Source organism: Rhodamnia argentea, chromosome 10 (genome assembly GCF_020921035.1).
Source record: "Rhodamnia argentea isolate NSW1041297 chromosome 10, ASM2092103v1, whole genome shotgun sequence".
Taxonomy (NCBI): Eukaryota; Viridiplantae; Streptophyta; class Magnoliopsida; order Myrtales; family Myrtaceae; genus Rhodamnia; species Rhodamnia argentea.
In genome coordinates this window covers 14,965,718-14,986,634 of record NC_063159.1, presented here as the reverse complement: position 1 = coordinate 14,986,634, position 20,917 = coordinate 14,965,718, and the positions used below count along the sequence as shown (strand labels likewise).

Sequence of the window (20,917 nt, the reverse complement as noted above, 5' to 3'; positions counted from 1 at the left end):
TGGACACGAGCAAGTCCTGCAAAATTCGAGGATATTTACTGAGATGAAGGAAAAAAAATATTTTTTTCTAGGCTTAAGGAATGACAATGGAAAAGGTAAATTTCACCTCAACTTCAGTTGGCTATTGTTGGATAAGCGGATGTAGCAATCTCTCGTGCTTGGGGCGAGTCGTTGGAACTTCATTTCCTGCATTGTTGACTTATGCTTTGTACGGTGTCTTGTAACCGACTTGTCGAATTGCATAGCATGTGAATCAATCTAAACCGTTGATCGAGTGAACACGCAGAGTGAACAGTTAGGATATCTCCGGTTCACATGATTTTGTAGATTATATAATAGAGATCGATGATTTAGCGAGAAAGAGGATATTACTAGTATCGTACCTTTCGTACGACGCTCGTTTGAGTGTTACAATTTTTTTTTTTGATCACTTGAGTGTTACGACTTCCGAAAAACGTCCACTAGTCAATTACTTGAGTGCTGCATCTTTAAAAAAATGTTCACCCAAGTGTTGAAAATCCGACATGACATGGTACTTGCACGAGCGTTTTTAAAAAAAAAGTCATGATGCTCAAATAATTTATTGAATAGTTATATAACATTTAAGTAATCCGAGAAAAATCGACACTCAAGTATTCGCTGTACAAAAATCATTGTACTCGCAGTCCTTATTTTCTCATTCAACATGTTTCGAGTGTGTGATTTACTTTCTGAATCATCCAAAGTTATAAACTCTTTGAGACAACGGTAGCATCGAATGAAGGGACATCGTGGTTTTGTGGAAATGGTCAATAAGCAATTTCGCGCATCATATTCGCTTATGGTATTGATATTACATATCGTTCTACTTTTATGTTTATTTTTTGCATACGTTACTACGCGAGTACACATTTCTAGGACCACATCAGCAAATCGAAACACACGTCAAGCCTTTGCCCCAAAAACACAAAGGATCTCAACGCTTTTACGAGGTATTCTTGAATTGATGTTTAATCAGGAAGAAATTATTGACCACCACGTGAAAAAATTGTCACGTGGAGAGAGAAAAATTCAGTTTTGGCATATGCTAGTGATGCATATTTATTTATGACGATGATTTAGATTTTAATATATAAATTATTTTTCGCGCAATTAATTGTGGTCGCGTAATATTTCGAGCATCGATCAGTATAATTAGCATGGTCATGATAATTCTATCCAGTAGCATGAGCATTATAATAAATCATAACCAAACAGGTGGCGATTCTCTACCCGTTGGTGGGGCCCAACTCTGTTTGTCTTTGACCACAACGCTACGTCAACGAAATCAACGTCGTCGGATCGATCAAGCCCTCGTCGCGCAGCTGTGGCACCACACACCGAATGGGGGGCCCACGGTCAGAGTCAGAGATCCTCTCGCGCAATAACGTCATGTATTAAAATAAAGGTTAATAAAACGAGAAGAAGAAGAAGAAGACGAGGAAGTGGTGAGAAGCAGAGACGCCAAACAGAAGTCCCTCTCGCGGGGAGAAGGTGGAGGGAGTCGGGCGTGGTCTCAGTCCTCTCTCTCGTGCCAACCATTTTGTTATCTTCACTCGCATCCACATTTTCCCTCGCTAGTTCTCCTCCTCTCTCTCCCCATCCAAACACACGCCTCTCCCTCTCGATCGATCGTCGGGGCGGCGGCGGCGGCGATGGCTCTCCAGTCGGTCTCCCCCGGCGCTCAGCTGCTCCACTCCACCGCCAAGCCCAGCTCGGTGCTTTTCCCCAACAGAGGAGGGGCGGGTAACATCTTCTCCGTCGATTTCGTCGGCCTCTGTTGTAAATCCAAGCGGACCAGGCGGCGGCTCGGCGTCTCCGGCTCCAGGAGCCGCTCGCGGCTCCTCTCCGCCGGCAAGTCCGCGTCGCCTTCCTCGGTGAAGGCCGTGCTCGATCTTGAGCGGACAAGCCAGTCCCTCGGCGAATGGCCTCGTCAGTCTGGGGACAAGCTTCAGGTGACGTGCGAAGTTTTTTTTTGTTTTTTTTCTTCTTTTTCCGTATCGTGCTAGGAATTTGAGTTCACAACGTGTTTTTGTTGTGGAAGTGGTGTTCGGAGGGGTAAGAGGGATTTAGAGCTTATGAAGGTGGTAAAGTACGTCGCTTTGGAAACGGAGGTGTGAACGGATACACTAGGAGAGTTTGTTTCCAGTGTTCCTATTTTATCGGAGATGGATGCTCAGTAAGCTTCAAAGCTACAGCAATTTGAGAATAGTTGGTCGAGGAGGTTTGGAAGAGGATGTGGGCTTACTGTGGCCTCCATTTCTTTTTCTTTTCGTTTCTTTCTTCTTCTTTTTTTGGGCACTGAACAGTTTGGGTCAGTGCCAATGATTGGATCTTGAAAATCTTGTTTTGAATCTTGGATTGTGGAGTGTTTTCAATACGTCAATTGTGACCTGCTCTGGAGACCTACTTCAGATGCTTACGAGCCTTCTCTGCCCTGGTCCCTTTAGATGAAAAAATGGGATGAAAAAACTGAAATCGTCCTGGCATGCCTTGATATGCTTTTGCTTCTTTTTCTTGAAGCGGTTAATGAGGATATTGTGATGTTGCTGCTGGTTTCATATGTTTTTCTAGAATGTACTCCACAGGACTAATCATCTGTGGCTTAGAGATCAAGGTGATGACGAGTCGCCAAATCACCCTCTTGTGATTACATGCTGCATACTGAACCGAGTAGATTCATGTATGCCATTCAAGTGGAGCATTTTCGCATCCCATGGATTAAAATGTATTTTTAATGGTCTAAGAATCAGCAAGAATGATTTTGATTAAGTTCAAGATCTCAGGAGCTATGGTTCCTGTGAGATTGTTTGGGATTGCCGGTTGAAACTTGTACTCAGAAGACCTTAGTAAAATTTTGGATGCCAGAGACAAACTGGCTTGTTGTGCCAGAACATAACATCATTCAGAAGACCATCCCAAAGGATATTGATGCTTAGTTTCTTGGTTTCTTATACTCTTGGCAGATTCATAAGTCTTGATTCATGTTACTTTGAATATTCTGTTAAATTAGATACTTCAGGAGAGGTTCAAAATGAAGCATCAATACCTGTCTAAGAATTCTTCTGGGAACTTTCAATCTTGTCATTTTATTATCTTTAATGTTTTTATGCTTCTGTCTTTTGAAAAGCATAGGATTTAATACTTTGGATGACTTTTCCTTTGAGCAGGTTGCACTATTGGAGGACATAATAGCTGAAAGAGGAGCTTGTGGAGTTGGGTTTATTGCCAATCTTGAGAATAAAGCTTCACATCAGATTGTTACAGATGCTCTTACTGCTCTTGGTTGTATGGAACATCGTGGGGGATGTGGAGCTGATAATGACTCTGGTGATGGTTCCGGAGTGATGACGTCGATTCCATGGAGTTTATTTGATGATTGGGCTAGCAAGCAAGGGATTGCTTCCTTCGATAAGTTGCACACTGGTGTTGGGATGTTTTTCTTTCCCAGAGATTCTGACCTTATCAGTGAAGCCAAGAAAGGTGAGTGCCTCCTGATATTTACATCATTCTTAGTCGGGAAGATATTATGTACTTTTTAGCGTGGAAGAGTGCATATACCCCTGAATTATCATCAGCGATGCCAAAAATTTTTAGATGAAGGCCCCTTTAATTTCTTGCTCCATGTGTGAGCGTGGCTACTTTCTGTCAAACTCAGTGTTTTTGCTTCCAAGTGTGAGCATTGATTGCACAATTTCATGTAATAACCATGGAAGTTAGTTAATGAGGTGGATTTGCCTTTTCCCTCCGCAGTTATTGTAAATATCTTCAGACAAGAAGGTCTTGAGGTGCTTGGATGGAGACCTGTCCCTGTAGACTCATCCGTAGTTGGTTTCTATGCAAAAGAAACCATGCCTGACATACAGCAGGTGTTTGTGAGAGTTGTAACAGAAGACATTGTTGATGACATTGAACGAGAACTATACATATGCCGGAAATTGATTGAAAAGGCAGCGAGTACGGAAAACTGGGGAAATGAGCTCTATGTCTGTTCTCTCTCGAATCAAACTTTAGTTTACAAGGGAATGCTTCGGTCAGAAGTTCTTGGTTTATTTTACTTGGATCTTCAGAATGATCTGTATGCATCATCTTTCGCTATATATCACAGAAGGTATAGTACAAATACTAGCCCCAGGTGGCCTCTTGCTCAGCCAATGAGGTTTCTTGGTCATAATGGAGAGATCAACACCATACAGGTTATCTTCTGCTTCCATTTTGTACCATGCTGTTTTCATGATGCGGATTTCATAAATGTCTCTAAGCTAGTCCAAACGTTTGTGCAGGGCAACTTGAATTGGATGCAATCTCGTGAAACCTCATTAAAGTCCCCTGTTTGGCGTGGTCGTGAGAATGAAATCCGTCCTTTTGGTAATCCCAAAGCGTCAGACTCTGCAAACCTTGATAGTGCAGCCGAAGTACGTGTCATCTTTCTCATGGTTCATCATAGTTTACCTTTGTTTTTAAAACCTTCACTATCCTCATGCTTATACAACTTCATGAGCCGATCATATTATCTTTTACTTTATTAGCTATGAAACTTGTCGGATAATTAAGAAAGAAATTGAAAACATGATTTTTTTTCATATAAAGGAGTCTCTAACCTAAGTCAATGAGTTGCTTTTTGTTAGTGCTTCTTTGGATGCTACTGGGTGTGCAACTTTGCTGTTATGTGTAGGTTGTTCCAGATACTAGCCTTTTTGTGTGGTCATCTAATGTGGCATAAGTAACTACTTGTTCCTTTCTTTATTGCTGCATAATGATGCGGTTGAATTTAATTTGATGGCTAAACCTAGACACCAACTCTCCTACAATGAAAACGGCAATGTATCCAAAAGCTTAAGCAATTGGGCACACAAACTAGAAATGTATATCCACTGCAATTTGTTGGCTATGTGATGTGGTTATGAAGGCATGTTGACATCAATAAATTCAGTAAACTAACCAACTACAAATGCACAAAACTTCAATAAATTTTGAAATTAGTATATGCAAACCTACAGGCCCATACTTAAATATGGCCAATATTTAGAAATTGTTGTCATGTGTCTTTGGTGGTTTTGGTATCTTAACATCCTCACTCCTTCTCTTTTCCATGATTGGGAGATTTGTATGCCGGACTGATGTTGACCACCTTTGCTGAAGTACAAAGCCTAATGGGAAACGTGATAGGAGATTGTTATGATCATTTCTAATGATAGATAAAGAAACACCCCAAATTATGCATTCTCTGTTTGTAAAAGCTCCCCATGTTTTCTGTGCATCTTTATTTCTTTTCATACTTTTGCCTATTTTATCTATGATTGAAATCAACGGACGATCAATATGCTGTTTCAGTCTGTTGGTTTCCTTCATTAATCCTCATTTTCTCTTTGTTGGTTTAGTTGTTGATAAGAAGTGGCCGAGCTCCTGAGGAGTCTCTAATGATTCTTGTTCCAGAAGCATACAAGAACCATCCTACTTTATCTATCAAATACCCTGAGGTACTTCACTTACAGTATTGAGATGTGCTGTAGGTCAATTTAATTTTCCGCCAAGGTCGTTGTTGAATCTTCTCTTAGGTTTTTGCAAAGGAATTTTTCAGTATCACTAGCTTGTTTCTCCATTCTTGAAGATTGATCATCTAAACTGTGCCGAATGCTAGAGTACATTCCGTAACAAAATGTATCTGTCATAGCCAAATAGATTCTTTCACAATGGGAAGTGGCACTGCAATCAATTATATGTCTTACTTTTTCACTTTGTGGAATTAGAAACTAATAGAATTAAGCCAGGTCAGCAAAGAGATATTTCTTAATCGGACACAAGGACGACTAAATCATATAAATGTATTCTTACATTAACACGGTGAGGAACTTTTTGACAATTGTTCAGGCAGTTGCTTGCTAGCACTTTGGTCACCAAATCCTATATAAGGAGAAGCTTTTAGTGATAAGATGACTGTTGAATGCACAAGGAAAATTTGATTTGCTTCTGACCTAAATATTTGTCTCTGTGACCTGCGAATGGCATCACAAAAATCAGATATTTTTTGTTGGGAGCTCTGTGCTTTTCCTTTAACTTGAAGCATCTATCAGTTGACAGGCTTTACTCAATATATTCAGATGTCTTATAAAATCAGACCTGTTTCTTGTCTTGTAATGAGCTTTGCTTATGTTTGGTCTTTGTCTCAAGGTGGTTGACTTTTATGAGTACTACAAGGAGAAGCTTTTAGTGATAAGATGACTGTTGAATGCACAAGGAAAATTTGATTTGCTTCTGACCTAAATATTTGTCTCTGTGACCTCCGAATGGCATCACAAAAATCAGATATTTTTTGTTGGGAGCTCTGTGCTTTTCCTTTAACTTGAAGCATCTATCAGTTGACAGGCTTTACTCAATATATTCAGATGTCTTATAAAATCAGACCTGTTTCTTGTCTTGTAATGAGCTTTGCTTATGTTTGGTCTTTGTCTCAAGGTGGTTGACTTTTATGAGTACTACAAGGGTCAGATGGAGGCTTGGGATGGACCAGCATTGCTTTTATTCAGGTCATCCTCAAACACTATTATAAACCATTATGTAAGCTTCCATTGAATTATTGTTAGGAGGAGCCTTGACTTCAAATTAAATATGGAGTAAGCTCATTTTTCTTCTAAGAACTAATTGAACTGGTATTTATCATTTAAGACTGAAAATCTGCATAATAGTGTTGTGTGGCAATCTTTTCTCGGGCACATTTCTAGTCACTTAAATTTGGATGGGCTATGTGAGAAACAGAGTGCATTATATGCTGACTGGCACACTAGGTTATACTCTCTATGGTTCAAGTGGTCTGCTTTACCACTTCCTCACAAGATCGACAGAGGAATCCATAGTAAATATTGGAACTTATTGGGATATCTTTTCCTTCTATGGCAGAGTTACTGTGTTACTTGGAGGACATCTTAGACATTCTGAAGACACTTAAGCTCCTTTTTCATGAGAATGATAGATATTTTGATCACTATAAAACCTGCTTCGCCTCTTCTCCTTCTCCTTAATCTGGTCATCTATGTCTATTCTTCCAGTTCTTACTGATTAATTTGTGTGGTTAGTGATGGCAAAACTGTTGGGGCCTGTCTTGATCGGAATGGACTTCGCCCGGCTAGGTACTGGCGAACAAAAGACAATGTTGTCTATGTTGCATCTGAGGTATGATTCAATCGTCTTTCACTTTGCCCCGAAACATTCTACCATGTTCAGGCACTATTTGAGACTGTTTGCTTAGATGGGGATCAGGTGTTGTTCGAGGTTTTTGAACATCAAAGAAAATTGGCTCATCTTACTCTTCAACACGTCCTTATTTTTCTTGTTCAATAGTCTGTGTAGCATTAGTTACTTGTATTTGGATGGTCATCATGACCAGGCATAGATGGTCAAAGTGTAATTTAGGCTTGCAATCAAAGTGTAATTCAGGCTTGCAAGTGTAACCAATCATGACAGAGTTCACTCTGCCAACTGGGTTGAGATAATGACTTAATTTACTTAGTTAATGCATGCATTTGCCTAATCATCCACAAATATAAGATGATGGAAGGTTATGACTGACATAGAACAGTAGTTTTGCTGCAATTATTGTAATGAATCTGCCTGTGCTCTGTTTTCTGTATATTCAGGTTGGTGTTTTGCCAATGGATGAGTCAAAAGTTACAATGAAGGGCCGGCTTGGACCAGGAATGATGATAACAGTTGATTTAACAAGTGGTCAGGTTTGTTTGGGATTTTCTGTTGGTTTCTGACACTAGAAGGATATAGTGGTTTCCTGTCGTGATAGTGTGCATATATTTTGTTTCCCAAGATGATAGTTTTCTTTCTCCGGTTGACAACTGTTACCTGTGTATAACTGCTGAATAGTATATGCTCATCTCCTGCACCTTGGTGGTTATCGACTTTAAGATATGTTCTTCTTGATCAATATTTGTTGGTTGATTGTCTTCAAATTTGAAAAAGATTTTATGGATCTAGGCATGATCCTTAGAACATCGAAGTGGAACTTCTAGGACGACAGAAGTATCTGGGTTAAATATTTTGAGTGATTAACAGAAAAAATCATGTTGAAGTGAAGGTGTATTTTCTAGCTATATGTACATGGATTTTGAAATGTGAAGAAGCTTGGCTTAAATGATTTGTCCTGCATCACTGACCATGAGACTGCCGTTGCATTGCATTTTGTTATTGAAAGCTAGACACTTACTCGAAATATCTTGCCCAATACATTATATATGCCTGTAAGCCAAACCAAGATTGATATTTCAAGATCATTGATGCTTTTGCACTTGACTCTTTTGATACTGTTTCTAGACCTGAAAAAAAAAATTATATAGGTGAGGAAGAGGAATCCTCGGGAGCGCTTTCACTGTTTTGGCTTTGATAGCCAGTTTGGTGGGGTATAATGTGGAGTCCCTGTAATTAATTTACCCTCTGACAGTAGGCATGTTTTGTCTGAGGCTTGTGAGATCATGTAGTCAATGATGAAAAATTATGATTCTCATTGGTTCTCTCCCAAATAAAGGACCTTCTGAGGTCGTGAGTCTATTACTAGAAGGGAGTGACGCGTCGAAACTCACAGAATATTTTGCCCAAAACATGTCAATTACAGGTTTATGAGAATACAGACGTCAAAAAGCGAGTAGCATTATCAAATCCTTATGGAAAATGGGTTGCTGAAAACATGCGAAAGTTGAAGCCTGCAAACTTCCTGTCAACTACTACAATGGAAAATGAGTCGATCTTAAGACATCAACAGTAAGAGTTACTTTATTGGTCTTTGGGAATGGACATGTGACTAGAAGAAATGTTTTCATGGCAATGCTAGTGATAGAGATCATAACCGGATCTGGAATTTTTTAATCTTGATGGTCTTTACCGGTTGGTACTGGGATGGAGCAGGGCATTTGGATATTCAAGTGAGGATGTCCAGATGATAATTGAAACAATGGCTGCACAGGGAAAAGAACCTACATTCTGCATGGGGGATGACATTCCACTGGCAGCATTATCTCAGAAGCCTCATATGCTCTACGATTATTTTAAGCAACGATTTGCCCAGGTTTGTGACAGTTATTCTAGCTTTGATGGAATTTGCGTTCGTTGACTATAGTGATGAATAAAAGATAGTGACATTTCCTATTTGGAGCCGATCTTTGGCACTGAGAGTTGGGAGAAACTGGAATTACTCTTTTGCTTGCTCATCTAGTCTCATTCTTTTCTTCCTTTATTCCCAAGCTTTCGCTCGTCAGGGAATGCATAAGAGGCTGCCCAGCCCTACAGTTTCTCCAATGAGCTAAGATTGTACATCTGCATGTGCTGCCCTGTTCAACATGCCGTAAAATATGGCATGGCATCCTTTATTACTGAAGTATCTACCAATCAGCTGAGCTATTATTCCTAAAATCCATTTACTTTTTTTTTAATGCAATTTTAAGTGTAACGTTGAAGGACGTATTGCATAACATTAATTGGTTGTTCTGATGTTTATATTATGTACATTTTTGAGGTAGTTTTTTTGTCAGTAGCGTATAAACTTATTGAGTCCTTGGAATTCCAGGTTACAAATCCAGCTATTGACCCTCTTAGAGAAGGTTTAGTCATGTCTCTTGAAGTCAGTATTGGCAAGAGAGGGAACATATTGGGGGTTGGACCTGAAAATGCTTCCCAGGTATGCCTGCAGATTTTTTCTCCATTGCAGAAGTCTGTACTCAACCATGTTAGCTGTGAAATTACCTCCACGGAATGCTTTTCATTTTGAATGTCAGTGGGAATGAGATTAATTATTTTTTTTTGTTTTTGTACCAGGTGAGTTTATCTAGCCCTGTATTGAATGAGGGGGAGCTTGAGGAGCTGCTGCAAGACCCAAACTTAAAACCCCAAATATTACGGACATTTTTTGATATACAAAAAGGGATTGAGGGTTCACTGGAGAAGACACTGAACAGGCTGTGTGAAGCTGCCGATGAAGCTGTTCGAAATGGCTCACAATTGCTTGTTCTCTCTGACAGATCAGATGAATTGGTGAGTGCATTCTATTTTTCCTTGTAACCTTAAGCCTTCCCTGTGGAATGAAAGGAAATCAGCGGATGGTGATTTTTTTGACAGTAAAAAGGATTTTCTTTCTTAGATTACTGGTGGATTGGGTAAAGCTACAGAACTTCCTCCTGCCTTATCTTTTTAATGCAATTTCTTGTGCTTTCAAATGTTAGGTATGATAAATTGGTGACTCTTATATTCCAACTCAAAGTCCGCAAGTGATTGCATGTGTCTTGTGTAGCTTTAGCTTCCATATTACTTTCATCAAAAGGTTTGACTAACATGGTACTAGCCTACTTTTTACAAGACATTTTTTTTTTCCGTGAGTATAGAGAAATTTGCTATGAGGCAAGAAGAGGATGCCCATCCATTTACAAATAAGAGCTCAAAGCCACTTCTTTTTCACAACACATATTACATCATGAAAGGGTATCATATTAACTCTTCGTTTTGTTGGTTACAAGATCTATAGCATGAGATTCATGTATTGAGTCCACTGGGTTATTGCATCATACATGTTTAAATTAATGGTCCTATTGCCCCAATTGATGTTTGTATAAATCATCAGTCCGATAATGAGCTTTACATTTTGGCGCTTGTCATCTTCTATGGGATAATCACAGTGATACTTAAAATAGTTTGGTGAAAAAGGCCAGAGATAGGTCTTTCGTGAAAAGTATGGTTTTCATGCATTTCCATCCAATTACATGGGTTGTTGATGCAATCTTTCCTGGAGAAGTGAGGCATACTGCAGACTTCTGAAAATGAAGTGGATTAGTGTATTTTCAGCATGTACTGATGAGATGTTCTCCCCCTTGAGAAATATCTAAATTTCCTACTGATAATCTTTGTTCCTCTGACGAACTGTCACATTTTTTAATTTTAATTTTCGTTGGAGGATCTCCTCTGTGGGGGTGAACATTATGCGTTGTGATTCACAATTTTCTGCTCATAAATGATAAAAATAGAAGGAAGTTATGTCAATCAGTTGTTTTGACTCCTCCTCCAGGAAGCTACACATCCTGCAATACCAATTCTTCTTGCTGTTGGTGCTGTTCATCAACATCTCATTGAGAATGGCCTGCGAATGTCTGCTTCGATTGTAGCAGACACTGCTCAATGCTTCAGCACTCATCAGTTCGCTTGCTTAATTGGATATGGGGCTAGGTAAAACCTAACAAGTACTGTGTTCTTTGTTAAACGCAGTGGCATGTCTTCTGACGTTCAGTAGTATAATTTAGAATCTTATCCTGAATTTACTCTGTCAGTGCTGTATGTCCCTACTTGGCATTGGAAACATGCCGACAATGGCGCTTGAGTACGAAAACAGTAAATTTGATGCGAAACGGGAAGATGCCTACAGTGACAATTGAACAGGCACAGAAGAACTTCTGTAAGGTTGGTACTCAATCTCCAACATCAATATGGATTTGCACATTTTTCCCTGGTTTTCCTTATATATTCTAAATATGATTTTTTCAACGTCATTCAATGTTGGTTAAGCGACAATAGTTCAACTGTTATAAGTTTGATTAGGAGATTACCAATTGCAATCGTCTTTTTGAAAACTTTTCCATCATAATTCAGACGCATTTATTCTATTCCTTTTGTCATTGAAAATTTTGATGAAACTTTCTGTATCTAGCTTGTTTCCCAGCAACTATCCTGTGTGCAGTAGGATAATTTTGTTCTACAGTTTCTTTTTTTTACCAAATTTCGATTTGTTTCTGTTCCCAATCTTCTCTGTTGGACAGTAGAACTTTTACAGTTTTTCTTTTATGTGCCAAGTATGCTAAAGTGATGTTTATGGTTACAGGCAGTCAAGTCGGGTCTACTTAAGATTCTTTCCAAAATGGGTATCTCATTGCTTTCAAGGTACAATCTTAATTATTCACGAGAAAATATGGTGTCACAATCATTATCACCATTTTTCGTTATGTTCTTCCATCCTGTTAGTTTGCCATACAGCTTTCAAACAATTTGCTTCTGATGGATTATGTTCACAAGTTTGCTTCTGGTTTCAGTTATTGTGGTGCACAGATATTTGAGATCTATGGATTAGGGAGAGACGTCGTTGATCTGTCATTCCGTGGAAGTGTTTCTGTGATTGGTGGACTGACACATAATGAGGTGAATGAGACCAAGAAATTGTCTCTTAGTCAACTATTCTTTCAGTTGGCAGAAATTTGTGTAAATATTAAAGGCAATCATTTGGCCAAAGACCAGGCAATCATTCATTCATTGACCGTCTATGCTTCACATTGTTATGGAATTTTTTCTCGAAGAGTATGGGGTTATGTGCATCAAATTGATATTAAATCGCATAGGGAGGTTCTTTATATGCATTATTCTGAGTAGCTGCATGGCCTAAAGTTGCGGTTTTCCTTCAAAATATATTTCCTCTGCTACGGAATCTCAAGAACTATAGAAGCATCAATTATGTCTTTCTGATATGTTAATGCTTACTGCCATGGCTAGTTATGAAACGGTGTCATAGACGAGAATGTTTGACATAAGAATCTAGAGAGGCAAAATTTGACAATGAGATACACAAAACTGCAAGAGGTGAAAATCTTCCTTCCATAGTTCGAACAAGAACACGTGACATGTTATATTTCTGCCTTCAATTCCGAACACTTGGATTTCTTTTTATTTAGGAGACTACGCAATGGAATAAGTTCTAATTTCTGCACATCAATTATGAAACTATTCCTCAGGCATTTTGTACTTGTTGGGATATCAACAATTGCAACTACGGTAACTAATATTTACAAAAAATCACTATGAAGCAAACCTAATCTTGTAACGAAAATGCTAGTTAAATGCCTCTTCCATTTACAGTTTTACTATTTTCTTCTTAAGTCATTGTCAAGCTGCTATTTTCCTAATCCATGCCCTTTGGTTCCATGGGGAATCTTATTCTCTGCCAGCTAGCAAGGGAGACATTGTCTTTTTGGGTGAAGGCTTTTTCAGAGGATACAGCGAAGAGGCTGGAGAATTTTGGATTTATACAGTTCAGACCTGGAGGTATCAGTCAAATCGCTAAGTGAATCTTAATTAGCAAATTATCCATGCTGATAGGGTCTTCTCACACATATAATTGGATATTCTGTATGATCACTATTTTGTTACTGAAATATTTTACCTCCTAAGCTATTTCAAAGTCGTAGAATAGCAGTTAATTTACTTCTCATTAATTTTTCACCAGCTTTATTGCAATTTAAGTCAAAACTCTTATGTAGAAGATAGCATGATACAATCAAGTTTGTGCAGTAGCTGAGACAGTAGTGGATTAGTTCACTCTGTGGAATGTAATCCATTCATGACTGAATATCTTTTCATTTCGGCATCGTCAAGGGGAATATCATGGAAACAACCCAGAAATGTCAAAGTTGCTGCATAAGGCTGTTCGTCAGAAGAGTCTAAGTGCATTCTCAACTTATCAGCAGCATTTGGCCAATCGTCCTGTTAACGTAGGTGATCTGTTCTTGTTCAGGCTTTGTAATATCTTATGTCATTTAGAACATTGACACTCGGAGAAACTTAATATGGAGGTTCCCTATCCATGTTCCCTTATCTAGGTACTGCGTGATCTTCTAGAGTTTACAAGTGATAGGGCTTCTATACCAGTCGGAAGGGTTGAACCTGCATCTTCCATTGTTGAACGGTTTTGCACTGGTGGAATGTCACTTGGAGCAATCTCAAGAGAAACTCATGAAGCAATTGCCATTGCAATGAATAGATTAGGAGGAAGATCAAATTCCGGAGAAGGTGGTGAGGTAATCTGCAGTTCTTCATTCACTGACTGTTTTATGTGTCGTTTAGGTCCCGTCTCTTAATTCTTTGAAGCCCAGAAGTTGACCGACAGTGACATGTTGTGACTCATGGCAGGATCCCATCCGCTGGAGCCCGTTAACAGATGTTGTTGATGGTTATTCTCCAACACTGCCTCACCTCAAAGGACTACAAAATGGGGATACTGCTACCAGTGCTATCAAACAGGTCATTAAGAAGGATTTGTCTTTTCCTTTTGTTTTCGAACTTGGACTTTGTTAGCTTGATACGAGGAGCTATTGTGAACATTCTGTATCAGAAGAAATACATAATACCATGCTTCAAAGTCCCTCTTGTGAGCATCATTTTGTTTTTCTTTTCCTTTCAGGTTGCTTCTGGGCGATTTGGTGTTACTCCAACATTCTTGGTCAATGCTGACCAATTGGAGATCAAAATTGCACAGGGTGCTAAGCCTGGTGAAGGTGGCCAATTACCTGGGAAAAAAGTCAGCGCGTACATTGCAAGGCTGCGTAACTCTAAGCCTGGGGTTCCACTTATATCTCCACCTCCTCACCATGATATATATTCTATCGAGGACCTTGCCCAGTTGATTTATGACCTTCATCAGGTAATTATGTTTTGCTTCTTGGATGCTTATATTGCTCGTCATCAGCCATAGTTAACTTTCCAATATCTACTGAACAAGCAGGTCAACCCTAAGGCCAAGGTATCTGTAAAGCTTGTTGCGGAAGCTGGAATTGGTACAGTTGCTTCCGGCGTTGCAAAGGGGAATGCTGATGTTATACAGGTTTGGCTTTTAATAATAATGTCATGCCAGATTGTCTAGTTAATCTCTTCCAACGTAGTTTTACACTGTCTTTTACATTTTATACATAGTAGGTCGCTAGCACTCAATGTCTAAGAAAGATTTTAAATTCAAAATGAGATACTCTTAGATCAGAATTCAAAATTAACTTACTTCCATCAGGATCATCATTGTGGGAAGAATTATAGTTGGACATTCCCGGTGCATGCAGTGTTCTCTGGGAGCAGGGTTTTGCTTCATTCAATGAATTTTTTCTTTTTAGTACCATATTATGGTTGAAGTCACTGCCAGTTCCTAGAGAAGCATGTAGTCATCACTTTCTCCAAAATATATATATATATGCTCGGGGGGAGGGGTGGGGGGGGGGTGGGGTGGGGTGGGGGAGGGAGATGAGGACTGCTCTCAAACATGTTAAAGTTTACAAAAGCTGATGGAGATCATCACAGGAGTTCGTGACTTCAAAGAAAAGTAAATAGATGATCTATGGATAAGCTTGGAAGATGTCTTGGAAGATAATGAACCCAAAGAGAGATTATAAACAGTAGTCGGAATATTGTGTCAGAATTCTTTTCCTGTATCTGCACCACTTTTCTATTTAAGTAACATTTTCTCTCTGACTATATGAATACACTATATAAAGTCAGCAGCGGAATTATTGAAAAATTATTCTCATTTATGTGTATACTACATCTTCTAGTCTGTCTGGAGTAACATCAGTTGGTTGCAGGAGAAGGCCTGTGCATTCTTCTTTCATCGTAATTGTTATTTAAGTTCTTCGACAGTGGAAGTTACATGGAAGTTAGAATATGAATGTAATCATTCTTTTGCAGATATCGGGCCATGATGGTGGAACTGGAGCTAGTCCTGTTAGTTCAATCAAGCATGCTGGTGGACCCTGGGAACTTGGGCTGACAGAAAGCCACCAGGTTTTTTATTGAGAAGAACCATATGTTGGAATTCTTTTAATGTTCGTCCTTGAACAAAATAAGTATTGTTGGGATTGTGAACTTTTACAGACTCTGATTTCTAATGGACTTCGAGAAAGGGTAGTTCTACGGGTTGATGGTGGCTTTAAAAGTGGATTTGATGTTTTAATGGCTGCTGCAATGGGTGCTGATGAATATGGGTTTGGTTCAGTGGCCATGATTGCCACTGGATGTGTTATGGCTCGCATTTGCCATACCAATAATTGTCCTGTTGGTGTTGCAAGCCAGGTATTGGCATTAGGGATTAGTTTCATTATGCTTTTGTTTCTTGTGCTGTATGATGTTATGAACATTCCTCTCATTTATCTTATGTCAGAGGGAAGAATTGCGTGCCAGATTTCCTGGTGTGCCTGGTGATCTTGTCAACTTCTTTTTGTATGTTGCGGAGGAGGTAATCTACCACTTTATCTTTCTCCTGTGAATTAGGGGGTTTCATTTGATTTGAGGTTCTTTGTTTGGCTTTTATCTCATACTTATTACAGGGCAATATGTTGACTGGCATATATATGCACCTTGTAACTTCTCCAGTATCTCAAACAAAACTGTCATTACTTTGTCTAGGTGAGAGGCATGTTGGCACAGCTCGGTTTTGAGAAGTTGGATGATGTAATTGGAAGGACAGAATTGTTAAAGCCTCGTGATATCTCGCTTGTGAAAACCCAGCATCTTGATCTGAGTTACATTCTCAGAGTATGCAACTGGAAACATGCTTTCCTCTGATTTTTTTTTTTTTTTTTGCTGTGATAAAATAAGCAGTCTCTCTTGGTGTATCTGACATTCGTTTAACTTCATTCCAGAGTGTAGGGTTTCCAAAATGGAGCAGTACTGAAATTAGAAAACAAGAAGTTCATTGTAATGGTCCTGTGCTGGATGATGTTGTGCTGGCAGATCCAGAGGTAGCTCATCTGCCAGAGGCTGTCTGACTTTATTCATTTTGTAGTATCCTGGGACTTCCTAAAGCAAACCTTGTCTCTCTGAGCACATATTACTGCTATGAGCTTCTACGATGGGCTCACATTCTTCTTGAAATAAAAAGAAAATGTCTGTATGATTTAAAATGGTCCTCATAATTAGTATGTCATCTTTATCGGGGGGCACACTTAACAGAGAGAAGAGGTGTACAGACACTTAGCTGATACTGATGCATTGTGGGGAAATAAAAACGAAGCTTATATTTGAAGTTTATCCTATCTGCTATGTTAAGAAGTGCTGTTTTAGTCGTATAATAGAAGCAAATCTAACCTGCCAAACTTGTTCGGCTCATTTATTTGACCTTAATAACTGAGTTGTGATTTCTGACCACTTTAATTGTGGTCATATAGTTCAGTAAGTCAATTGGAAGATCTGTCACGAGCCCAAATAATGGTCCTTTTAGCTTTGCATTAAGTCTGTAGCGACTTCAACTTGTAAGCAACTTTATACTTCATGACCTAGTTAGTCCATTCTTGTAAAACGTTTACTGTGTTTATTATGCAGATATCAGATGCTATTGAAAATGAAAAGTTGGTCAGTAAAACTTTCAACATATACAATGTGGATCGTGCTGTTTGTGGACGTGTGGCTGGTGTGGTGGCAAAGAAGTATGGGGACACTGGCTTTGCTGGGCAGCTGAACATAACGTAAGATTTAGGTTCTACAAATTGTTTTGGGAAAAAAAGAACATTGTGGACGTGTTTCCTCCTGACAACTTAAGCTTTTAGAAAGAGTGATTAGTTTTACCTGTTCTAAGGAAGTGATTTGAACTGTGGATGCTTGCATACATTCCAAGTTATATTTTTTTGACTTATGCAGATTTTTAGGGAGTGCTGGGCAGTCATTTGCTTGTTTTCTAACTCCTGGAATGAACATTCGACTTGTGGGGGAGGCTAATGACTATGTTGGCAAGGTACACAGAATCTCTTCCTAATGCACTTTTCAGTGGATTGGTAGAAAAGCACTAATTTCAACACCAAGCAAAACGCCATGTCTTATTGGTCTTCATTTGATTGAGTATGATTCAAAGGATAACTGAATACAACGTAAAGCTAGTCTAGAAAGCCTGACACAAATCGATCTCTAACTAGGGAATGGCTGGCGGTGAATTGGTTGTAACTCCTGTCGAGAATATTGGTTGTTGCCCCGAGGATGCTACAATAGTAGGGAATACTTGCTTGTATGGAGCTACTGGTGGCCAAGTTTTTGTTAGAGGGAAAGCTGGGGAGCGATTTGCGGTGAGGAATTCTCTTGCTCAAGCAGTGGTGGAAGGTGCAGGAGATCATTGTTGCGAGTACATGACTGGAGGTTGTGTGGTTGTGCTGGGAAAGTGAGTATACTCTCTTCTTTCAATCTTTTATGAAGAAAGGAACATTTGTTCAACCAGTTTGTTTTGCATTTGACAGAGTTGGTAGAAATGTAGCTGCTGGAATGACCGGAGGTTTGGCATATATTTCTCGATGAGGATGACACTCTAATACCTAAGGTTTGTCTAGATGAAACCCATTCTTCTTTTTTATTTTGCCAGTCACACTTATAGCTTCATCTAGCATGAAAGATGGGTTGTTGTCATCATTACCTTGAGCTGTGGTACTATGTGACCTTGGCTTGCATGACGACAGACATTTCCTAGAATTGTTCCAATCTATCATCAAGAAAATGAGGAAGCAAGACATTTTTACCTAATTTTTCTTTGGCTCACTGCATGTGCGTTGTCAGTAACTTTTTTGATGAAGAATTTGGATTATGTTGCAATGTCATTGGGCGCCTGGCCCTGCAGTTTGGGTGGAGAGTAGTTTGGATACCATATCTTATGCATAATAGGTGTGAATAGCTTGTCAGTCCCCCAGTGTCCTTTGCTTTCCATGTCAAATGTCCTTTATCTGCAAATCTCACTGAAAAGTTGTTGACAGGTGAACCGAGAGATCGTAAAGATCCAGAGAGTGAAGGCACCAGTTGGCCAGATGCAGCTGAAGAGCCTTATTGAGGCCCATGTTGTAAGTTTGAAATGATATCCATATGTATCTCCTCATTATACGCTCATAAGAAAAGTCAGATCCCCCTTTTTCATGGCTGAGAGTTTTAACTGCAGAAAAAACAATGTCACTGATGATCTCCAGCCATATTTTTGCATTTGAGTTTCTAGTGGTCAAGCACTTTGGTGATGATAGATAGATATGTCTGGCATATCCATTTACTGCATTGCTGTCGTAAAGAATCTGAAAATAAAGACTACGTTGTAATGACCTGGCCCAAATTCATGTGGGCCAAGCCCCTAAGAGGAATATCTCAAGTGGTTTCCTTTTTGGTGCGTCTCGACCTTTGTATCACTTAATAATCTGCATCCAACCTAATGTAGGATATTACGTAAGTATACACTGAAAGAGTTATAACTATGCTAAGTATCTTCTATATGAATGCAGGAATTCTCTCATTGATCATGGCATTTCATGGCAATTTAAATTAAATATGCAATCTCTTAAGGAAGATAAGTTAGAAATATATACTCTTGTTGTCCCGATTTTATTTGGGTCTAGAAGCAACTAACCATGCGAAGTTCCAATGAACAAAACCTTGATTGAACCGTCTGGTTACGTGAAGCCAGATGCGCTGGTTGTTGGGTCAACTCATGACTCACACCACTCATTAGCTTTAATTTGCTGGCAGTTTTTACTGGTTGCTAAACATGGCCTTTGCATTTGACAGCATCCAGTTTATTTATGAGCAGGTTAATCTCACAAATAAACTATGCTTCATCGATTATTCAACCCGACAAGCTTTTCCATGTTATATGAATCATAGAAATTACTCTCATATAGGTATTCCTGAATTTCTCCATCTCACTTAGACAAAGTTGTTTCACAAAGAACTCTTCTGGTCTTATGTTCGGTGTAGGAGAAAACTGGCAGCAGCAAAGGCTCGGCAGTTCTCAAGGAGTGGGACAAGTATCTACCACTCTTCTGGCAGCTTGTTCCGCCAAGTGAAGAAGACACTCCGGAGGCTTGTGCAGAGTACGAGACAACAGCCGCTGGACAGGTGACCTTGCAGTCTGCATAATTTCTTTGCGAGTGATGAAGCATGTGAGTTAGAGGCAGCCAGCCAGCATTGTACAGAAAAAATGAATGTGAATACATAGCTGTGGTATCGTTATTCAATTGATGGGTCAGGAACACCTGCTACTTTGAGGTGGCATTTTCGAGTTTGGAAAGATCAACATTGCCGGACCAAAGAACATGGTCTATACCTCAAAAGTCATTCACATCCGGGCTAGAGCAGTTGTACAGATAGTGGGAGAAAATGTAAATTCGGGTTTTTTGGTTTTCTGTCACGTCGAAGCTTCTGGGAATTTGATTGAGAAGCAATCACGAGAGTGCTTCGGCTGGGATTACATGAGTTCAGCCACAGACAAGCATTCAGTGAGTGACAAAGTGATCTGTTGTTTCTCGTCAGTTATTCTCTCCCTCAGATTTACTCGCCTGATGATCCTTAATCAGGAACTTGTAACCTGCATTACACATTATATTGGGGGTTCCGTAGTTTCACCAATATTTAAGAGACAGAAAGAAAATAAACATGAGTTTTTGGAGGTTTGCAAGTCAAATGAAGTAATTGAGAAACAGTTGATGTGGATGACCTGCTTGATTGACTCATGGATGGCTTATCATATGCTCTAGTCAAGATCAAAGTCTTCTTCCATTGAATAACTGTGTAACAGTATGATTATTTTGCTGCTTGTTCGGCAGCTATATCTCTTCCCACAATACAGAGTCATGCAGATTAGCAATGTTTACGAGGGTTCTTCCTTTACTTAGGAGCCTTTGTTCAAATGAGATTGATGTTCCATCCAAGCCTAGCCATGAAAATGGAACTTCCTTGGATCAGTGAAGATCTAATGTCTAGCTTTAGAGTCTATTGCCGGAGCGTCATCTGCCCTGTTAAAAGGATAGGATGGCACAACTTATCCAGACATCGGAACAGCTGCTCCTGTGCTAATTACTCAGGCCAACGGTTCTTGCTTTACAACGCTCGGCATCACTCTATTTCTTGAGCTCTCGCCAAATCTTCAACCATGTCGCATGGTGCTGCGTGCTTTGTTGTCAAAATTTATCGTTGATCTCTGAAAGCCGTAGAAGACGTGACATGCACGTTTCGGAACGAGGTGAAGTGGTTCCCTCCCTCCCCCCCCTCCCCTCCCCTCTCTTCACTCGAAATTATGAAAACCTGTTACGGGTACATGTTCTGGTGGAGTTGAGCACGTTTATTAGGCGGACCGCGACCCGCCCAAAGCAAGTGAATT

The 20,917-nt window shown here is 39.6% G+C and overlaps 1 protein-coding gene across 1 annotated transcript; it reads left to right on the top strand.

Annotated features, from left to right (window-relative positions):
- The first annotated feature begins 1,483 nt into the window (after positions 1–1,483).
- On the top strand, positions 1,484–20,215 carry LOC115729373 (ferredoxin-dependent glutamate synthase 1, chloroplastic/mitochondrial). Its single transcript, XM_030659936.2, is given in 35 exon segments — positions 1,484–1,502; positions 1,551–1,973; positions 3,189–3,501; positions 3,772–4,214; positions 4,302–4,433; positions 5,400–5,498; positions 6,475–6,545; positions 7,092–7,188; positions 7,653–7,745; positions 8,636–8,781; positions 8,926–9,085; positions 9,584–9,694; positions 9,832–10,047; positions 11,072–11,229; positions 11,331–11,460; positions 11,879–11,937; positions 12,087–12,192; positions 12,993–13,089; positions 13,420–13,535; positions 13,644–13,841; positions 13,954–14,064; positions 14,225–14,464; positions 14,546–14,644; positions 15,493–15,588; positions 15,679–15,876; positions 15,965–16,039; positions 16,210–16,338; positions 16,446–16,544; positions 17,125–17,267; positions 17,440–17,533; positions 17,712–17,950; positions 18,027–18,075; positions 18,077–18,106; positions 18,534–18,617; positions 19,516–20,215. Coding segments are annotated over 34 exon segments (4,893 nt in total). The 5' UTR covers positions 1,484–1,502; positions 1,551–1,673; the 3' UTR covers positions 19,678–20,215.
- The last annotated feature ends 702 nt before the right edge of the window (positions 20,216–20,917 follow it).